The sequence below is a fragment of the Oryza sativa genome, chromosome 8, assembly GCF_034140825.1.
Source record: "Oryza sativa Japonica Group chromosome 8, ASM3414082v1".
In the NCBI taxonomy this organism is placed as follows: Eukaryota; Viridiplantae; Streptophyta; class Magnoliopsida; order Poales; family Poaceae; genus Oryza; species Oryza sativa.
Genome location: NC_089042.1, coordinates 7319183 through 7341191, shown reverse-complemented (window position 1 = coordinate 7341191; position 22009 = coordinate 7319183). Strand labels below are relative to the sequence as shown.

General features: G+C 47.7%; 1 protein-coding gene and 1 long non-coding RNA gene across 2 annotated transcripts; one reads left to right on the top strand and one right to left on the bottom strand.

Moving 5' to 3' along the window:
- On the top strand, nucleotides 1-19018 carry LOC136351426 (uncharacterized). Its single transcript, XM_066303527.1, has 6 exons — nucleotides 1-1242; nucleotides 2845-3933; nucleotides 7099-7350; nucleotides 7635-7748; nucleotides 7830-7925; nucleotides 18755-19018. The coding sequence occupies exons 1-6, from the start codon at nucleotides 1-3 to the stop codon at nucleotides 19016-19018; spliced, it is 3057 nt and encodes a 1018-aa protein (XP_066159624.1).
- Nucleotides 19019-19203: 185 nt separating this feature from the next.
- LOC136351617 (uncharacterized) lies at nucleotides 19204-21480 on the bottom strand. Its single transcript, XR_010734752.1, has 3 exons — nucleotides 21041-21480; nucleotides 20502-20582; nucleotides 19204-19371 (listed from the first exon to the last, which is right to left on the bottom strand). It is a non-coding gene; the product is annotated as an uncharacterized lncRNA (long non-coding RNA).
- Nucleotides 21481-22009: the final 529 nt, after the last annotated feature.

The following is a 22009-nucleotide window of genomic DNA, read 5'->3' as shown; positions in this document are numbered from 1 at the left end:
ATGTCAGTTACAGAGTACCTGCACGAGTTCAACCGCCTTGCACGCTACGCTCCTGAGGACGTGCGCTCCGATACCGAGAAGCAGGAGAAGTTTTTGTTTGGGCTCGATGATGAATTGACCAACCAACTAATCTCCGGAGTTTATGAGGACTTTGAGAAGCTTGTGGACAAGGCTATTCGTCAGGAAGAGCAACGCAACAAAATGGACCGAAAAAGAAAGGCAGCTCAGATCAGCTTTCCTCAGGGGAACAATCAGAAGCCTCGCTTCATGACGGGACAGCTAGGTGGGCCTTCCACCCTGATCGTCTGTCAGCACCGTCCCTATCACCCGAGTAACTTCGACAACGACTACAACGGTGGCAGTCACAACAACAGTAAGCAGCACAACCACAACTCGACTCCACCCCCACTAATGGCACCAGCTCAGTCAGATCCGCCAGCTGTGTCAGTTCAGTCAGAACAACCCAAGGAGGGGGCTGTAGGAAAGCCAGCACCCTGCTTCAACTGTGGCAAGCACGACCACTTTGCTTGCAAGTGTCCAAAGCTGAATCGCACTAGACCCAGGTTCATCCAGGCCCGCGCCAATCATGTGTCTGCAGAGGAAGCACAGGCAGCACCAGAGGTCGTGTTGGGCACGTTTCCAGTGAACTCATATCCAGCAACAGTTCTCTTTGATTCAGGTGCCTCGCATTCTTTCATTTCCAAAAGATTTGCTGGGACGCATGGATTATCGGTAGTGGAACTTAAAATACCGATGCAGGTTCATACCCCTGGAAATGATATGAGGACAGCACACTACTGCCCCTCGGTGACTATAGAGATCAAAGGATCACCGTTTCTATCCAACCTCATCCTTCTCGAATCTAAAGACCTAGATGTCATTCTCGGAATGGATTGGTTGACCAGAAACAAGGGAGTGATTGACTGCGCAAGCCGCACCATCACCCTAACCAACGACGAAGGGGAGAAGATCACCTTCCGTTCCCCAGCGTCGCAGAGGTCCGTAGCGAGTCTGAATCAGGCTGCTATTGAGGGTCAGACAGAAACAGTGGAGAAAAGTCCCAGGAAGTTGGAGGATATTCCTATAGTACAAGAGTATCCTGAGGTGTTCCCAGAAGACCTCACTACAATGCCACCGAAGAGAGAAATCGAGTTCCGAATTGATCTGGCACCCGGAACTGCTCCAATTTACAAGAGGCCGTACAGAATGGCAGCTAATGAGCTAGCAGAGGTCAAGAAGCAGGTTGACGAACAGCTGCAGAAAGGGTACATTCGACCGAGTACTTCACCTTGGGGTGCTCCGGTGATCTTTGTGGAGAAGAAAGACAGGACCAAGAGAATGTGCGTGGATTATCGCGCCCTTAATGAGGTCACAATCAAGAACAAATATCCGTTGCCCAGAATTGATGACCTGTTTGATCAGCTAAAAGGAGCTAAGGTGTTTTCCAAGATAGACCTGCGATCAGGCTATCATCAGTTGAGAATTCGGGAAGAGGATATTCCCAAGACAGCCTTCACCACTCGGTATGGGTTGTTTGAGTGCACGGTTATGTCCTTTGGACTCACCAATGCACCGGCTTTCTTCATGAACTTGATGAACAAAGTGTTTATGGAGTTTCTTGACAAGTTTGTCGTGGTATTCATTGACGACATACTTGTGTATTCAAAATCAGAAGAGGAACATGAGCAACATCTTCGTCTGGTACTCGAGAAATTGAAAGAGCACCAGTTATATGCCAAGTTTAGCAAGTGTGACTTCTGGTTATCGGAGGTCAAATTTCTGGGTCACGTCATTTCTGCTCAAGGCGTGGCAGTGGATCCATCAAATGTGGAATCAGTTACAAAGTGGACCCCACCAAAGACAGTTTCTCAGATCCGGAGTTTTCTTGGACTTGCGGGCTATTACCGTCGGTTCATCGAAAATTTCTCTAAGATTGCCAGGCCCATGACACAGTTGCTAAAGAAAGATGAAAAATTCAAATGGTCAGCTGAGTGCAACCAAAGTTTTGAAGAACTCAAGAAGAAGTTAGTCTCCGCACCAGTTCTAATTCTGCCAGATCAGACGAAAGACTTCCAGGTCTACTGTGATGCATCTCGCCAAGGATTGGGATGTGTGTTGATGCAAGAAGGCAGAGTGGTCGCATATGCTTCGCGACAGTTGCGTCCACATGAGACCAATTATCCCACTCATGACCTTGAGTTGGCAGCAGTGGTTCATGCTCTGAAAATCTGGCGGCACTATCTTATTGGCAACCGCTGTGAAGTTTACACTGATCATAAGAGCCTGAAGTACATCTTCACCCAGCCCGACTTAAATCTCCGGCAACGAAGATGGCTGGAGTTGATTAAAGATTATGACATGGGGATACACTATCATCCAGGCAAAGCAAATGTGGTAGCAGATGCTCTGAGTAGAAAGAGCTATTGCAATGCAGTATGTACCAAAGGCATGTGTCACAAATTGCAGCAAGATCTTGAGCACCTAAATTTGGGCATCGTAGAACACGGGTACGTAGCTGCCCTAGAGGCACGGCCTACGCTCGTGGATCAAGTCAGAGCAGCTCAAGTAAATGATCCTGAAATAGCTGAGCTGAAAAAGAATATGAGGGTTGGAAAAGCTCGAGATTTCCATGAGGATGAGCATGGCACAATCTGGTTGGGAGAAAGATTGTGTGTGCCTGACGACAAAGAACTGAAGGATCTCATACTCACAGAAGCTCATCAAACTCAGTATTCAATTCATCCCGGCAGTACTAAAATGTACCAGGACCTCAAAGAGAAATTCTGGTGGGTCAGCATGAGAAGAGAGATAGCCGAATTCGTCGCACTCTGCGATGTTTGTCAGCGAGTGAAGGCAGAGCATCAAAGGCCCGCAGGACTGCTACAACCCCTTCAGATCCCGGAATGGAAATGGGAAGAAATCGGAATGGATTTCATAACAGGTTTGCCCAGAACATCGTCAGGGCACGATTCAATCTGGGTGGTCGTGGATCGACTCACCAAAGTTGCTCATTTTATTCCAGTACACACTACCTATACTGGGAAAAGGTTGGCAGAGCTTTATCTTTCAAGAATCATGTGTTTGCATGGGGTACCTAAGAAGATTGTATCTGATCGAGGAAGTCAATTCACTTCAAAGTTTTGGCAGAAACTGCAAGAAGAATTGGGGACTCGTTTGAATTTCAGCACGGCTTATCATCCACAAACAGATGGTCAGACCGAGCGAGTAAATCAAATCTTGGAAGATATGTTGAGAGCTTGTGCACTTGACTTTGGTGGAGCCTGGGATAAAAGTCTACCGTATGCGGAATTCTCTTACAACAACAGCTATCAGTCTAGTTTGCAAATGGCACCGTTTGAAGCATTGTACGGACGAAAGTGCCGCACACCACTTTTCTGGGATCAAACAGGTGAGCGCCAACTGTTTGGGACAGAAGTGTTAACCGAAGCAGAGGAGAAAGTCAGGACCGTCAGGGAAAGACTGCGAATCGCCCAGTCTCGGCAAAAGAGTTATGCTGATAACCGCCGAAGAGAGCTTACTTTCGAAGCAGGGGATTATGTGTACCTTCGTGTCACTCCGCTTCGGGGAGTACATCGCTTCCAAACCAAAGGCAAGTTGGCACCACGCTTTGTGGGACCATACAGGATCTTGGAACGCAGAGGTGAAGTCGCTTACCAGCTTGAGCTCCCATCTAATATGGTTGGAATCCACGATGTGTTTCATGTATCTCAATTGAAGAAGTGTTTGAGGGTACCTGAGGAACAAGCTAGCTCAGAGCACATTGACATCCAGGAAGATCTGACTTATGTGGAGAAGCCGATTTGTATCCTCGAGACCAGTGAGAGAAGGACCAGAAACAAGGTGATCAAGTTTTGCAAAGTTCAGTGGAGCCACCACTCGGAAGAAGAAGCCACCTGGGAAAGAGAAGATGAATTGAAGGCCGCTCATCCGCACCTCTTCGCCAACTCTTCCGAATCTCGGGGTCGAGATTCCGTTTAAGGGGGGTAGGTTTGTCACGCCCTGAAGTACCCCTCCCTTGCTCTAAATTCATAAAATAAATCGTCCGAAGAAATTGTTTAATTTAACCTAGAGAGAAACCCTAAATTAATAAATGCAAATAATAATCGGAATCGGCATGTGGAATTTTTCTTGGGTTCTACATGTCAAAATACGCTAACAGGATTTTAGTGGAATTTTCAGAGCATTGGAAATAATTTTAACTAATTAAAATAAGCAAAGTGCAATATTAAATCCCTGGGAAAATCCTTTTTCCTTTTTATCCTTCCTTTTTCCCCCTCTTTTCCTCCTTTGGGCCGCCGGCCCATCTCTCCCGCCCCCTCCCGAAGTCCAGGTCGCCTCCCCCTCACTCCCTCGGGCGCTGACAGGTGGGGCCCACCTGTCAGCACCTTCCCCAACCTCCAGCCGGAGGGACGGCCTCCCTCCTCCCTACCGCCCCGCGCTCCCTGCCGCCCCGGGCCACGTCGCCCACTCCCCCGCGCGCCCCGCACTCCCCGCGCCCACGCCCCACTCCCGCTCACCCCGCGCCCGCGAGATGGCCGGGATTCAAATTTGAATCCCGCCTCTCTCTCTCTCCTCCTCCACCTCCTCCACTACTCTGGCGAAATTGCGCCATTCCCGGCCACGACTCGCCGCCTCCCCTCCTATTTAAGCACGCCCGCACCTTCCTCTCTCTTTTTCCTTTCTCGGCCGAGCCCTCCCGAGCCCTCCATCACTCCCGCACCGCTACACCCGCCGCCGCCGCCTTTTCCACTCCTCCGGTCGCCGCTCGCCGCCGCTTGAGCCGCCGCCGAGCCAATCTGCCGCCGCCATTAGCTTCGCCGCCGCCAAAGCTACCCCGGCCGCCGCATCCCCATCCAATCCCGCCGTCGGGACCCGCTTCTCCCCGCGCGCCGGTGAGTACCACCATGGCCGCCGCCTTCGACCGGCGAATCCGCTCGCCGTAGACCACCCCTCTCCCTCTAATCCTTTCCATTTTGTTCCCTAGGAGGCCCCGGAGATCGTTCGCCCGTCACCGTCATCCTCCCGTCGCTCGTCGTTCGCCGTCGTCTCCACTCGCGCCGGCCAACCTCGGTGAAAAACTCCCCCTCCTCCCTCTTTCCCTCTCTCCCGTGTGCGTCGCCGTCCTCCGCGCGCGCACCGTCGTCTTCGGCCGCCGACGCCGCTTTTCGCACCGTCTGCCGTCGCCGTCCGCGCCGCCGGTTGCCGTCGCCGGTGACCGCGCGTGCCGCCGTCGCTCGCCATGCTTGGCCTGCCGGCTTTGAAGCCAAGCCGAGCCACCAGCGGCGCCCCTCCCGCCTTGTGCCACTGCCAGTGGGGCCCACGTGCCGGCGCCCCTCCCTCTCTCTCTTGAGCCGCCGCTCGGTGGGGCCCGCTTGCCAGCCGCCCCTCTCTCTCCTTGAGTCACTGACCCGTGGGTCCCGCATGTCGGCGCCGCCCCACCCCTTGCTGACGTCAGCCCTGGGGCATTATTGCGCAATAAATCGATTAAGGGTTTTTCTTTTATAGTAAAAACACAAAGAATCTTCTAAAAATCATAACTAATTCATCCGAGCTCCGATTAAGTCCATTCAAGTCTCAGTAAATTCATAAAAATGTGTAGAATCCATTAAAAATGGTTTTGCTTCCTGTTTCAGTAGTCTTATAGCATGTTTTGCTTGTGTGCTTTGTTTGTCGCGTAGATTTCGGCCGTTTCGTCGATTCGTGGTTTCTCGAAGACGTTGCTGTGGTTCCATCAGTGCGAGAGCAAGGCAAGTCATACATTGCAATTGATCATATTGTACCTAATTTACAAATGTCCCGCATTTCTATTAAATATTGCATTGTTTTACAATATCATGTGGGATGGGTCCTATTACTCAGCTATATGTTGTTTCCCTTATGCCATTGATAACTTGGGTATTAAAATGACTAGATGTTGGTTTAGGAGATGCTTAGCCATGCTTAGTTCAACTAGTGCACAAAAGGGGACCACATTAAAGCATAGACTTGATTATTGGCAATAGCTTTGGATTAGTGCCACCGCAATGGTGTTGGCTAATTAAAATACACTACATGGTGGGCTGTGGGTGCATGGTTTTGCTAGACGTGCCCATGGCGATTAAGGACCGGTTCGCGGGATGCCCTGGAAGAATTTATCGTACTTACCACAAGCCAGCGTGGGCAACGGCTGGGCTTGTAGTGTAGCTTTTCTCTAGCCGACATACCCAGGCGAGGGTGGGCGTGATGGAGTTGGGTCGGCCGGGGTGTCCGGTTGATCGGCTGCCGGATTCACCGCGGCACGAAAGGGGGGCTGCCCGTTGCCTGCTGGGGACGGGGGCGAACCCTAAGGTGTGGTGCGATCGGTTAGAGAGGGTTATGCGAAGGGTCCTGTCACGGCCTCTTTCCGGTATGTCGTGGTGGCATGTCGGCGCACGGGAACGTGTCGTGGGGCTGTGTCTTGTGGGTACAGTTGTACACCTCTGATCAGAGTAAAACTATTCGAATAGCCGTGCCCGCGGTTATGGGCGGTCGACCAGATTCACCGTGATTAGTTTCACCCTAGTTAGCTTTTGGAACTGGTTAGTTCAGGTGGTGGTTTGGGCCTGTTGCAACGTGGTGTAACGTTGGACAGTGATTGGTTAATATGGATTAATTACTACAACTGTTTTACTGCTTTCAACTACTGCTTTGAAATGCCGGCTTTATGCAAAAGAACCTTTAGCCTCCCTTGGATATATCTTGCATCATACCTCCTCTTCCGGTGTGACTTGCTGAGTACAGTGGGTAGTACTTAGTCTTGCTCTCTTTTCCCCCACACCAGAGTTGAAGTCCTTCCCAGTTGAAGATGTCTCGAAGAGGTTGGTTTCGTCACTGCCGTCAAGGATTGCCTGTGGAATGGAGTCGCCCGCTGCAGGAGTCAAGTCTTCAGGCTTAGCTCGCTTTTATCTTTTTCCGCTGCATTTGTAATCTTTTATATTTTTGTAAGACGTGGATCTGTATGTCAACAATTGTCGTTTGTGTACCCTGGCTGGTCCTGGACAGGGGTTTAATGCACATTCAGCTTAGAAATTCTGGTTCGTGAATTTCTGGGCGTGACAGCTATCTCCTCCAGTTATCGGCTGTGATGCCCCCAAGACCTCAGCTCTTCTTCAAGGGCTCGTCAGAGAACCAGCCGATGCCAGCAAAAAGAGGAAAACCAGATCGTCGGCTGTAAGCATCGTAGCCCCAATTAAGAATAAGAAGACAAAGAAAACCAAGCCAGCTGATGATCTGCCTACCCTGGATCTATCCATCGAACAAGCTCTGGATGAAGAGGCCATTGAAGACGAGGTTGATCAGGCCGCATCCGAGGTAAGTGACACTGAAAGAACACCATCGGCTTCGCCTTAACAAACCTCTCCAACTCCTTCTGCTCCGGTTCATTTCTCAAGGGTAAGTGTTTCTTCTTAATCCCTTTCGTGATTATTTTGTCTTATAGCCGATCACTCCCAAATCTTATAATTGTAGAAAAAGAAGACTGCAGTGAAGAAGAAATCGGCTGCAACAACATCTAAACCAGCTCCACCAGTAAGATAGTTTTAACTTTCATTACTTAATTTTTAGCCGATTCTATTTGACACTTGTTTCCCTTTCAGCCTTCACCAACTCCTTCTCCTTCTGTTCAACAATCATCAAGTGATCAGACTCCTTCAGCTGCGGGAAGTCACCACGTCGAGGAAGAAGAACAACCAGCTGCTCCTGCTATCCCAGTAAGTTTCTTTTATCATAACAAGCATTCAAATCGGCTGTAATTGTTTAACCTCTAATCTGCTTCTAAACTGTCACTACAGGTATTAGCTGATCTTTTCTCTTTTGACATCAGGGACTACCTTGATGAAGGAGAAGAAGATACCACAAGCAAAGCCTTGGCTCCTTTATCTGATGATGTGAAGAAAACTCTAGGAAGGATTTTAGATCGGCTAGAGGCATCATCGCTAGACAGCTTGGTGGTTGACTGTGGCTCAATCAGGGCTCGGCTACATGAGATTCAAGCTTTAATCCCAGATGAGTTAGCCGATATCCTTACTCCAGCCGTTTACCTTGAGCAACACCAATTCAAACTAGAGAAAGCCAAGTTAACATTAGCCGAACGGCGAGAACGTAAGGATATTGAGGCCACTATCCAAGCCAACCGACAACTTGTGCATGAAGAGAAGTCCAAGCTTGATCAACTATCTGAAGGCCCAATCAAGTCTAACATTGATTGGCTTGAGGCTCGCAAGATTGACCTTTTAGCACAACTTGAAGAATGTAACGCTGAGCTGGATATGGAACACAAGAAACTAGCCGATCTCCCCAAGTCTATTGAAGAACAGAAAGCGAGACTCAAATCGGCTATTAAACATGTTGCTGAACTGACCAAGTCCCTGAAAGTTATCCCAGGAACCGATGCTCAAGATGCCCAAGCCAAAGAGGAAGTAGAGCAGATTAGGTAGAAGGCTATATCGGCTATCCAGCGATACTTATCGCGGTAATCTTTGCTAAAACATTCTGTTACTGTACTGTTGGAACGATCCTTTGCGCCGATTAATACGACTTTGAAATTTGCGCAAACAAAATTTAAAATTTTATACTGCATGCTGATATATATATATATATATATATATATATATATATATATATATATATATATATATATATATATATATATATATATGCCCCCCTAGTTTTACAATGTCGAGAGCATTGATAAAATTATGAAACAACTAAGGGCGATAATAATATCGGCCATTGTACATTGGCAAAACACAACCGATCACATTATAAAAACAACTAAGGGCGATATAACAATATCGGCCATCTCAAGGCGATGTAAACTCATCGGCTGTCATGTATCGGCAATAGTAGCCAATCATGCGTTAACCCAAACACTTTGGTAATATTTCTTCAAATATTTGCCATTGAGCGCTCGCCCATAAACTTCACCGTCGAGCCCTTGCAACATATATGCTCCCTTAGACACAACCTTATGAATTTGGAACGGTCCCTCCCAATTCGGCGACCACTTGCCGAATTTACTATCACGAGTACCAATCGGCAAAATCAGCTTCCATACAAGTTCTCCTTCCAAAAAATCTTTAGATATAACTTTCTTATTATAATGCCGAGCAACACGTTCCTTATCCTTAGTAACCTTCGCAAGGGCTCGCAATCGTGACTGAACCAAATCCTCCCTCTCATTAGCCATAAGATTGTAATACTCATCGGCTGTTAAATCGTTTTGCAGCTCCGTTCGTCGAGAGCCGATTCTAACTTCCCATGGCAAAACAGCCTCGATTATATGGAACTTGAATCGATCCATGACAGGCCATCCTATAAGACCACAATGCTTCGGCCAACCGAGTATGCCATTGCCGAGGATAATCAGAAATTTTTTGCTTAACCAATTTGATCAAACTTTTATTAGATGCCTCGGCTTGCCCATTAGCTTGTGCATAATAAGGTGAAGAATTCAACAACTTGATACCCACGCTATCGGCAAACTGAACAAACTCGTCGGACACGAAGATTGAACCTTGATCCGTAGTAATAGTCTGAGGAAGACCAAATCGATAGATTATGTGTTCCTGAACAAATTGAATAGCATCCCCAGAATCAACCTTCTTCAAAGGAATCGCCTCTACCCACTTGGTGAAATAATCAGTTGCCACCAATATAAATTTATGCCCTTTACTCGATGGTGGGTTTATTATACCGATCATATCAATTCCCCAACCTCTGAACGGCCATGGTTTAATAATAGGATTCATAGCCGATGCCGGTGCTCGCTGAATTGCTCCAAACTTCTGACAATCCTGACACCCTTTATAATATCTGAAACAATCTTCCAGCATTGTCGGCCAAAAGTACCCTGCACGCCGAAGCAACCACTTCATCTTGTGAGCCGATTGATGAGTACCACAGATCCCTTCGTGAACTTCGCCGATTGCAACCTTGGCCTGATCGGCACTCAAGCACTTAAGTAATACCCCATCAATCGTCCAATAATAAAGCTCATCATCCAACAGTGTATACTTTAATGCCTTATACCTTAATTTCCTGGAAGCCGAGTGAGATGGATTACTCAAATACTGATGCACATCATACCTCCAATCATCGGCTGATACTGCTGCAATTTCAACTTTAACATCTTTGATCATCGGCTTATACCCCGATGCCCCTTGAGCCAAATCATTAGCTTCAAGATTTTGTTCTCGAGATACATGCTTCAAAGTAACCAGCCGAAACTCTTTCATTAGTTCCAGACATTTCTCATTATAAACCATCAATGTATCATTCTTGCATTCATATTCTCCTGCCAATTGGCTGATTACTAGCAAAGAATCCCCCATAATTTCAATAGTATCGCCTTGAACTTCCTTGAGTAATTGCAACCCCTTAAGTACTGCTTCATATTCAGCTTGATTATTGGTCGCATATGGTTGAATAGTATAAGCGAACTCGAAACATGCCCCCCTAGGGGAAATTATAACTAAGCCGATGCCACAACCATGAGTACATACCGATCCATCAAAGAATAAAGTCCATGGTACTATCTCCACCGAGCCGATTGAATCATCACGATGTTCTACAATAAAATCGGCTATAGCTTGTCCCTTCATCGCCTTTGGTGATTCATACCGAAGATCAAACTCAGTCAAGGAAAATATCCACTTTCCAACTCGTCCCTTTAATATTGGAGCCAACAGCATGTACCTGACTACATCGGCTTTGCATATAACGGTGCACTCGTTAGATAATAGATAATGCCTCAACCTCGTACACAAAAAATATAGACACAAGCATAACTTCTCCACAGGAGAATACCGAGTCTCAGCATCCAAGAGCCGTCGACTGAGATAAAATACAACTCGCTCCTTCCCTTCCAACTCTTGAATCAACACCGAGCCGATTGACTTCTCACCAGTCGATAAATATAACCTAAACGGTATTCCTTTCTGTGGAGGAATCAAAACAGGAGGAGAGCTGAGATACTCCTTAATATTATCCAAAGCCTTTTGCTGCTCTGCTACCTAAGTAAATTGCTGATCGGCTTTTAATCTCAATAAGGGTGTAAAAGGTTCCAATCTTCCAGACAGATTAGAAATAAATCTTCTAACAAAATTTATCTTGCCGATCATCTCTTGTAGCTCTGTCTTATTTTCTGGGGGCTGAATCTTCTTGATCGCATTAACGCTCCTTCGAGTCACTTCAATCCCCCTCTCATGAACAAGAAATCCCAAAAATTGGCCAGCCGACACACCAAAAGCACATTTTGTCGGATTCATCTTCAAGCCATACTTTCTGGTTCTCTCAAAAACTTTCCTTAAATCGGCTATGTGGTCCTCCACCTCTTTAGATTTAACAACCACATCGTCAATATAGACTTCAACCAACCAGCCGATTAAATCATGATATATATAATTCATGGCCCTTTGATATGTTGCTCCAGCACTCTTCAAGCCAAAAGTCATGACGACCCACTCAAATAAGCCAATTGCACCAGGGCATCTAAAAGCTGTCTTATGGATATCCTCTTCAGCCATAAAGATCTGATTATATCCTACATTCCTATCCATAAAACGCAAAATTTTGTTCCCTGATGCAGCATCGACTAATTGATCGGCCACTGGCATTGGATATTCGTCCTTTGGTGTAGCTTTATTCAAGTCTCGAAAATCAATGCACACCCTGACCTTGCCATTCTTTTTAATAACTGGAACTATGCTAGAAACCCATTCGGCATATCGACAGGGATGAATGAAACCAGCATCATACAATCGTTTAATCTCAGCTTTAACCGGCTCGAGCATATCGGCTTTGCATCTCCTCGGAGGTTGCTGGCGTGGTCTAACCCCTGGCTTGATAGGTAGCCGATGTTCGACAATCGATCGGCTGAGTCCGGGCATCTCATAATACTCCCAAGCGAAGCAATCTCTAAATTCTTTTAGGAGCTCAATCAGCTTGGTTCTAAACTATGGAGACAAATTTTTGGTAATAAATGTCGGCCTTGGCCGATCGCCTGGACCTATGTCTATTTCTTCCAAATCATCGGCCGACATAAAACCTTGGCCTTGCTTGTCATCGAGATCATCTACTGTATCCTTAGCGTAGACATTCGAACCCTCCACGACGCTCTCAAAGTAATAGCTTGGGTTCTCCATCTTCAATTGGCTGTATATCAGAATCGGACACCTTTAGAAAATCTCCATCCTAGACTTTTCCAGATAAACAATCAAGGCCATCCATCTTCCAAAGGGCTAAATCGGCACTAGCAACGTTAACTGACCTGTCGGCTGGCACGATCTCTATCTTGTCGCCTTGCCATTGAATCAAGCATTGATGCATAGTCGAAGGGATGCAACAATTGGCATGAATCCAATCCCTTCCAAGCAACAAGCTATACGAACCCTTCCCATCGATGACAAAAAACGTGGTAGGAATAGTCTTGCTGCCGACCGTTAGTTCCACATTTAGAACACCTTTGGTCTCCGATGGATTACCACCAAAGTCCTTGAGTACCATATTTGTCTTGATGAGATCCTTGGCGTTCCTACCCAGCTTCCTGAACGTAGCATAAGGCATCAAATTCACCGCGGCCCCACCATCGACCATCATCTTAGACATCGGCTTCCCATTGACGTAGCCGTTTATATATAATGGTTTAAGATGCCGATTCTCTGTCCCCTCGGGTTTCTCGAATACTGCCTGTTCTGGTGACAGGACCAACTTAGCTGATTCCTCTTCCACTTCATCGAGATCGGCCTGATCGACCCCGAATTCGGCTGGTAGTGTAAAGACCATGTTAATTGGTGCCGCTATAACACTCTTTCCTTTTGCTAACCTCTTCACCTCATCGGCTGCAGCATCATCGGCTACGGGAACCTGATTCTAGACACGCCACTCCTGTCTTGGTCTTGGTTTCCTCAGCCGATGGTTGATGTCCTCTTCAACCTCCTGAAAACGCTCCCTGTTCCTCAATCTCTGGACCCTCCTTTTCTGATTCTTCGTGAAAATACCAGAAGGACACCATTGATTCTTTCTGATCACCTCATCTTCTTGGCCACGATCTTGACTCATCGGACCCAATCTTTGATGAACAGAGAGTCTTGCCTGTTTCAGCCGATTATCCCTATTATGTGGTCGGCTTGAGCTCTCGATGATATCACTGCATCCAGGGCAGTTTTCAATGGATGGCAACCTCATCCCCTCATTCCAGCAGAATCTGAAGAACTCGCAACCCCAATGAGGATCAAAACCATCGTCGTATTCTTCATAACTCCTCTCCTGCTGCTTGTCATACTTCTTCTGATACTTGTTGATAATCTTAGCCGAATTTACTTGAAAACCCTTTGCACGGGCTCTATCGGCTGCTTGACCAGCTGTATGCACCATATTAATAGGAAAAGGATTCCAATCGACCTTCATCGGCTTCTTGGAATCATCAAACCTAATCTTTCCCCCTTCAATGGCAACCTGGATTTGCTATCTAAAGACCTTACAATCATTAGTAGAATGAGACCCAGAATTATGCCATTTGCAATATCTCTTCTTGCCTAATTCCTCAGCCGATGGGATCGTATGATCGGTAGGGAGCTGAATCTGCTTTTCTCGGAGTAGCAAATCAAAAATTTTGTCAGCTTTGGTGATATCAAAGTCATACTTCTCCTCTTTCCCGGGACTCTTTACCCATTGGCATGGTATAACCTTTTTTGCTCCTTACCCATTCGGCTGCAGCTATTTCAGAATCATCTTCTTCGTCATCCGACCCATACATATATGGACAAACGTGATTAACTTTCTTTGAGCTTTTCCTGACTTCCGCCGACCTATGCTCAAGCAAGGTTACCTTCTGTATCAGATGCGATAAGCTATCGAAGTCTTCGGATGAAAATTTCTCCCTGATTGGAGGAATCATACCCTGGAAGGCCAAATCGGCTAACTGAGCATCAGTCAGACTCAAGCTAAAGCACTTGTTCCGCATCTCTCTGAACCTCTGAATATACTCGTGCACAGGCTCATCATGCCGCTGCTTGATCGCTGTCAGGTCGGATAACTTCATCTCATGGACCCCACTGTAGAAATAGCTGTGGAATTGCTTCTCCAAATCGGCCCAACTATTGATCGACCCATATGGCAAAGAGGAAAACCAAGTAAAAGCTGATCCGGACAGAGATAACCGGAACAACCTAACTCTCAAGGTGTCTACAGCCGATGCTTCACCGCACTGAGCAAGGAATCGGCTGATGTGCTCATAAGTCGACACGCCCTCTTGTCTCGAAAACTTGGAGAAATCTAGAACTTTAAACCGATTGGGAAGAGGAACTCTTTCAAACCACTCAGGGTAAGGCTGCCAATACAAACTTCCAGTTTCTTTTGGTTTAAGTCCGAATTGCTCCCTCATTACATCGGCGATGTCACGTCCTGATAAATTCATCCCGAAATAAAAATCATTTTCTAAAAGGAATAATAGAATTAATTAAAATTTGAAAAGAAATTGGCAAACACTAAAATACGTACAAGAAAATTTCGAATGTGGCCCGGAGAATTTTTGTTAAATTCTCCTTGGTCTAAAATGAGCCCTCAAATTTTACTTGAATTTTCAGAGCACTGGAAATATTTATTAAGCAACAACAACTATGATCAAAGTTTATTAAAAAGAAAACTTAAAAATAATCCTCCTTCCTCCTTTGGGCCAAGCCCAGCCCAAAGTCTCCCTCTCCTCCCTCTCTTTCCCTCCTCTCCCGGGCCTCTCCTCCTCCTCCCGGCCCACCTCTTCCCTCCCCCTCCCGGCCCAGCTCCCTCCCCTCCCCTCTCTCTCCCGGGCCTGCCTCTCCCTCCTCTCCTCCTGGGCCGCCTCCGGGCCCAAGCCGAGCGGCGCCCTCCCACCCGTGCCGCGCACGTGCGTGCGCTGACCGCGCGCCTGGCCGCGTGGGGCCCACGCGCCGGTCGTCTTCCTCCTCCCGCACGGCCTCTTCTCTCTCCCGTGCAAACCTAGCGCCGTTCCTCCTCCAAATCCGCCCCAATCAAGCCGGCTCTTTCCAAATTAATTGGGGGGTTTTAATCCCCATTGATTCCTCTTCAATTCCCCCCAATTTCCCCCTTGAATCGTGCCCCCAATCGCCGGGAACGGACGCGCCAACCCCGGTCACCTTGCAAGGCCGCCGGGCGCCTATTCCGCCGCCGTTCCCCGCCTCTCCCATGGCCGGCTCCCTCTCCTCCCCTATAAAATGGAATCCCCATCCTCCGTTCTATCGTTTTAGCCCCCTCCCGCGTTCTCCCGTGGCCTCACCACCCCTCCCCGCCGCCGCCCTTCTCTTTCCCCCGCGCCGGCCTCCTCCAGCCGCCTCTCCCTCCTCGCCCGAGCGCCGTCCGGCCATGCCGTCGCCTTCCCCGGCGTCGCAGCCGCCTCCTCTTCCCCGGCGCTGCCTCCGATTCGTGGGGAAATCATCGGAGACGCGCCCCCGCCGGCGTCCAGTGGCGTCGCCGCCACTACACCGTCTCTGGCCGGCTGCTGTTCGTCGCCGGTACGCCGACCGACGTCGCCGTCTCCTCCGTCGACGTCGCAGCGTCGTCCTCTCCTCCGGCTGCTCCTCAGTTTCGCCGGAACACCGCCGCCGCCGCGCCGGCCTCTCGTTTCTCCTCGTCGACGTCGCCTTCGGTAGCCCCTTCCGCCGTGCCCGTGCGCCGGCCGACGTCGCCATCTCCACCTCCGGCATCACAGCGGCAAGGTCGCCCTCGGCCTCGCCTCCCCTCCACCCGAACACCGCCGGTGTCTGTCGTCGTTTTCACCGTTCATCCTCGCCGGCTCGTCGTCTCGCGGCGCCGCCTCCGTCCTCGTCTCCGTGCAGCCGCTGCCGGCTGCCATCGTCGTCTCCTCGCCGTCCCCGGTCGTCGTCGTCGTCGTCCTCTCGTCGTTCCCGGTTTTGCTCGTCGTGGCGTTCGTCCCTCCGTCAAGCCGATCGCGTTCGCCGCCCGTGGTTCGTCAGGCGAGCCGCTGCAGCCCCGTCGTCTTCGTCCTCGCCTCCGCGTCGCCAAGCGTTGCACCGGCCGCGTCTCGCCTTCGTCCAAGGATCGCCGCCGAAGTCGCTCCCTCGCCGTTCGCCTCCGTCGTCTCCGAGCCATCTTCGCCGCGCCCGTTCACCGTCGTCGTTCCCACGCCTCGTCGCGTGGTGGTAAGGATCCATCCTCTCGCTGCCCCGTCCTAGTCCTTTCGGTGTCGCCCGTGCCCGTTGTGCGGTTGTCGACCCCGGTACCCGTGTACTGGTGTCGGTAGTCATTCGCTTGTGTGTGTAGTGTCCGTGTTAGTGTGCCCGCTCGGTAGCCGCGTGGTTTCCACGTGTGCAGCCCGTGTGGTGTCTAGTGGAGTCCGTTTGTCGACCGCTTGCCTCGGTTGACACACGGGATCCGCTTCCGTCGACCCGTGGACCGTCTCTGTGTACTCGGTCTACTGTGGTCCTTTAGGTTGACATGTGGAGTCTGCATGTCAACAGCGCAGCCTTCCTGTATTTTCCAGGCTAGCGCTTACACATGTTTTATAATTGGAAAACCTAATCACAATAATCCGTCAATCTCCATGTAACAGCATTAAACTTCGGATGATCATATCTTGGTCATACGAACCCCGAATCGACCCGTTCAAGTCTCCTAATGTTTGTTATAAACTAAAGAACCGTGTGCTTTCTTTTTATGTATTGTTATTGCTTCTTTATAGGCTTGTAGCTTTGCTTGTGTGCTTCGCGTAGCTTCTGTCGTTCCGAAGGTTCTCGAAGCGTGGTTTGCGGTCGTCGCCGAAGGTTCGGAAGGCTGTTCTCTCTGAGCAAGGCAAGTCACATCACCCTTGAGCATATTGAATCCCACTTTACAAAATTATTTTGATTTAAATTATTGCATTACCGCTTTATTTAAATTCCCGCGTAATCACTGTTTTATTTAGCACTTCCTATTAATCCTTGTTATAGCCTTATCATTGCTATTGTTTATTATTACCTTGTTCACCCTAGGATAAACAAAACCCCAACTAGTGGGTACTCTATTAACAGTTCCACTAGTATGAATCTAGGTAGATGCTTCGCTGACTAATTAGGCAACATTAGGTGGTTTTATAACTTTAGACTTTGGGAATTCTCATATCATTTGGACACTGTGGAATGGTTGGCTTGTGATGGAATTGAACACACACCTCCCCCCTCTATTCAAAACCCCAAAATGGTTTTAGGTTGGGCTCGAGGTGCAGGGTTTTGCTAGTAGCACCTCGGCCACTATAAGGACCGGTCTTCGGGCCTCTGTTGCAAAGCACTATAACCACATGTCTAATGGGTAAGGCTTAACTCGGTGCTCAGTCTAGTCCTGAACAAAAAGACACGGATAGAGATGGATGAAGTCGTTGCGACGATGGATATCTCTGAGGCAAATGAAGGCTACACGAGCTGCGGCTCGGTAATCGAGATGTCTAGGCAAATGAAGACTACACGGGTCGGTGCCCGTTAGTCGAGATGCCATGGCACTGGACTAGTACACGGGTGGTCTCACCCCTATGGGTGTGGCGCACCCGGTCTAGATCCTGTTGCTAGGGGCTCAATCCTGGCCTGCCTGTCCCGGGATATCGGCCGTAGGCAGGGTTGGGTCGGTACTTTTGTTTACGGCTAGGATGGGTGAAGGGTTATGTCACATGTTTACGACGGGTTCCAAGGCCATGGAATGCGGAGTAAAGATGTGTCTTGTGGGTAAAGATGTACACCTCTGATCAGAGTAAATCTATTCGAATAGCCGTGCCCTCGGATATGGGCAAGCCTAGCAATGTACCCAAGTTAGTGGTTTAATTCTTAAAAATTGCTTAACAACTAAAAGGTGGAAAGGTTGGCCTGGGTTGGCTTGGGACGAGCTGGGACCTAGGTCGGGTTGCCAGTTTGGTCTGAATCATCGTAGGCCTTGGGTTAAGGCAGGTTCGTGTGGGTCCACGGCCTTGATTAATAATACTGTGTAGCTCTAGGATCGTCTTTATAAAATAGCTATGGGCAACTAAGTGTCTTTTAAATGCTGTTTACTGCAAAACCTAATCCCCTATATTATTACCCCTTGTTTCCCTTGCATTAATCATGCATCTCCCGGTGTGACTTGCTGAGTACTGTGGTTGTACTCATTCTTGCTCTATCTTCCCCCCCTTCAGTAAGAGAAGCTTTGGAGAAGAAGTCTTAGGTGGAGTCCTGGCTTATACCCCAGTTGAGCGCCTGTGAAGATGGAGCCGTTGGCCCGCTAGTCCGCTGCTGTTTATTTTTGATTGTCAGGCTTGAAGTGCCTTTGTAATAATGTAAATATTATCGATATAATAAAGATGTGCCGTTTGTATCATGTTTGTGTGGTGTACCCCAGCTTTTCCTGGGACGGGGATTAATACACTAGCGTTCGGGAAAATGCAAATTTTCTCGGTCGCGACAGGCGATCACATCGGCCCATGGTCGTTGCTGAGCTGCTCCTTGTGGTTGTTGCTGCATGGGCTCGACTTGACCAAACTGAGGTGCGAACTGGGGCTGAGCCAATCCCCCCGGCTGATATTGGGCTTGCGGGGAAGGAGGCTGATATTGATAGCTCAAGTTACCTCCTTGGTAGTTATGAAGATTCGACTGGATGTTGCGTACCAAGTGCTTAGGAACCATCTGAGACACCACCGTGCCATCCGGTTGTGCATGGTGAACCAAATGCTCTGGGACGACCTGGTTTACAAATTGTTGCGCAGGTTGCCCACCAGGTGCTGCAAACCCTGCCGATGCATTTGCCGACCCCGGGTGGTGAATCGGCTGAACGATCTGCTGTCGCATCGGAGTCTGTTGGATCGGCTGAAGCCGCTGCCTTGGTGGCGTCTGCTGAATCAGTTGCAGAGGCTGCTGCCTTGATGGTGTTTGCTGAGCTGGTTGTACGACCTGTTGTTGGATCGGCTGTACAACTGGCTGGATTGGTGATGTCTGCTGAATCGGCTGCTGCTGCACTGGATCAACAATAGGTGGAGGTGGCAAAAGCATGGCAGCAACTTGATCTTGGGTTGGTTGATTCGCAATCTGCCCAGTAGGTTGTGGATGTTCCCTCATTAACAACCGAGGGTTCATTGGCTGGTGTCACGCCCGGAAATTCACTAGTAATTTCCGAACTAATTTGTGCATAGAACCCTCGTCCAGGAATCAGCCGAGGTACACAAACTGACAATTTAATATACAGAATCATCAATAATAGCGTTACATACTTACAAAAGAAAAGAAAACTGCAGCGGAATTACGGTCTAGCGAAGCTCCACTCCCACAGGCAGCTCAACTGGGGTATAAGCCAAACGTCTTCTCCTTCTGGATCCTTTATCTTCAACTGAGGTTTGATGATTATTGCAAGAATGAGCATATGACATACTCAACAAGCCACACAGCAAATATGCAAGTGCACAAGGATACCAAAGGATGGCATAATATAGGCTCATTTGCGAAAGCAGCATTTAGCAAAGAGTTAAGAGTAGTAAAACAGTAGAGTAATTAATCAGAAATTTTAATCAACACTGAACAGCACACCCATGCTGTACAGGCCCAACCATCCTGAACAACCATACCCGGCTGAACAGATCTAACTCCAAACCAGGAGCTAAGCAAATTATTACCAGTTAATCATCAATAATTATTGTGAGAGGTGTGAGACTAATCACGAAAAACATTGCTCAACTCGCCCATAACCGCGGGCACGGCTATTCGAATAGTTTTACTCTGGCCAGAGGTGTACCACTGTACCCACAAGACACGATTCCACACATGTTGCCATGCCCCGAAATACCACCACGGCATTGCAAAGGGGAAAATCGTAACAATACCCTTTGCACAACACAACTCAAAACAGTGCACCGTTCCTGGATCATAATCACCCCCTTATAAACAAGGCATGGACTCCCCAGCGACCCCCGTGGACTTCTCGCCACTTCTCAGTCTGGCGCACTATAATGAACCATGCTATACAAAGGATAAAGCCGTTGCCCACGCTGGCTTGTGGTTGGTACGGTTAATGTCTCACAACAGTAGCTCGCGAACCGGTCCTTAATTGTCATGAGCACAACCATCAAAACCATATGCTCACAACCCACCTTAACCAGGTTTTAATTATCAATTAATTAACATCACACGATTAACCATCGTGAGCTACCATTAAATATAACCATAAATAATAATGTAGTATATATGATTCATCCCATTAGTGAGCTAATGTTTCTAAGCATTGCTAAGCAATTATATATATAACTTTTAGCTGAACCAAACCAATACATAAGGTTCAAGCTAATCAATTTATTACCCAAGGTATCAAGGAATAGGGCATTCAATGCAAATTGGCCATAACAAAGGAATAGGTTCACACCACCCGGTGACATTCGAAAATAAATGCACAGTTGAAACAAATAGAGAATTTAAATATAGGATCAACATGCTCAAAGGATTGTGTTTAGGATCTGTGTGACTTGCCTTGCAATAATCGGTCTTCAATTAATCTTCTTGATCACTTCCGACGCACTCACGAACCTTCGCAACGACGGAAACGACAAGCTAACACGCAAAACGAAGAAAAAGACTAATAAAAACCAAATAAACAGTATATAAAAAATAAACAAACATGTAGATCATAATTTTAGATGAATTATGAGACTTGAACGGCCTCATTCTGACTTCAAATGAATTTATTATGAATTTTACAAGATTAAATCTAATTAAAGCCCATTTAAAAAGAATTAAATAAATTTAATTCAATTTATGGATAATTTTAATATGTAGATCTTTATTTTAGAAAAATTTAGCAACTTGAACCACCTGAAACGGATCTATGGTTATTTAGTTATGATTTTCCGAAGATTTAATCTACGGGAAAAAGATAAACCGATGACGTCATGCTGACATCACCCATGGCCGAACCAAGATGGCGACCTCGCCGGAGATAGAGCGGCCGGCTGCGGAAAAGGAGGGCATGTACACGTAGAGGACGACGAGACGAACCCGATGGTACTCACCAACGCGACGAACGACGACGGATGACGGCCGGCGACGAAGAAGCGACGGCGGCGGCGGCTTGCACGGTGGCGACGGCTCTACGGGTCACGGGAGAGGACGGGAGAGGGGGCAAACGAAAGAGGAGGACTAGGGGGTCCTATTTATAGCCTTGGATTGAAGAGATCGGACTCCTCCCGCAAGAAATCGATCCGGGAAAATCAAAACTCGGTTTTGGAGATAAACTCGAAAACGAGTTTGATTCGGATAAAATACCCAACGATTTGCTCCGATTCTTGGGGGAAAAGATAGAGGAGGATGAGAGGATCAAAACCCCTCAAAAATCCGGAAGAAACGGGGTCGGATTGGAGCGGACTTGGAGGCGGAAAGGCGACGCGGCGCGCGGCTCGGGCTCAGCTAGGCAGCCGGCTGGAGGTTAGGGACGACACTGTAGCAGGGAGGCAAACTAGACTTTTCTGTGTGGTTTCCTATGCTAGGCCCGATTGAAGGAGGGACCACAAACAGACTTTGACAGAGAGAGAGAAGAGGGCGGCTCGGCTGCAGCTGGGCCGATTGGGCCGGTTCGGCCGCGCGGAGAGAGAAAGAGTTGGGCCAAAATCGGCCCAACGACTTAGGGAAGGATTTAAAAACTTTTTCCAATTAAAATAATCACTTAAATGATCTTTCAATTGTTAAAAATACTTCCAATGCTCAAATAATTTCAAGAAAAATCCTGAAAATACTTGGACACTCAAAGTACTTAAAAAAATTATAATTAGACCATTTAATGATTAATTTAATATTTAAATTATAATTAGACCATTTAATGATTAATTTAATATTTAAATAATTGCTGAACTGCTCTTTGTAAGATAAAAATTAATAATTGAGCTCCGAAAAATCCGAGAAAATTCCAGAGAGTATAATTAACCATGGAGAATTTAATAAAAATTAAATCCATCCATGCTTTATATTTAAGAAATTTTATTTCC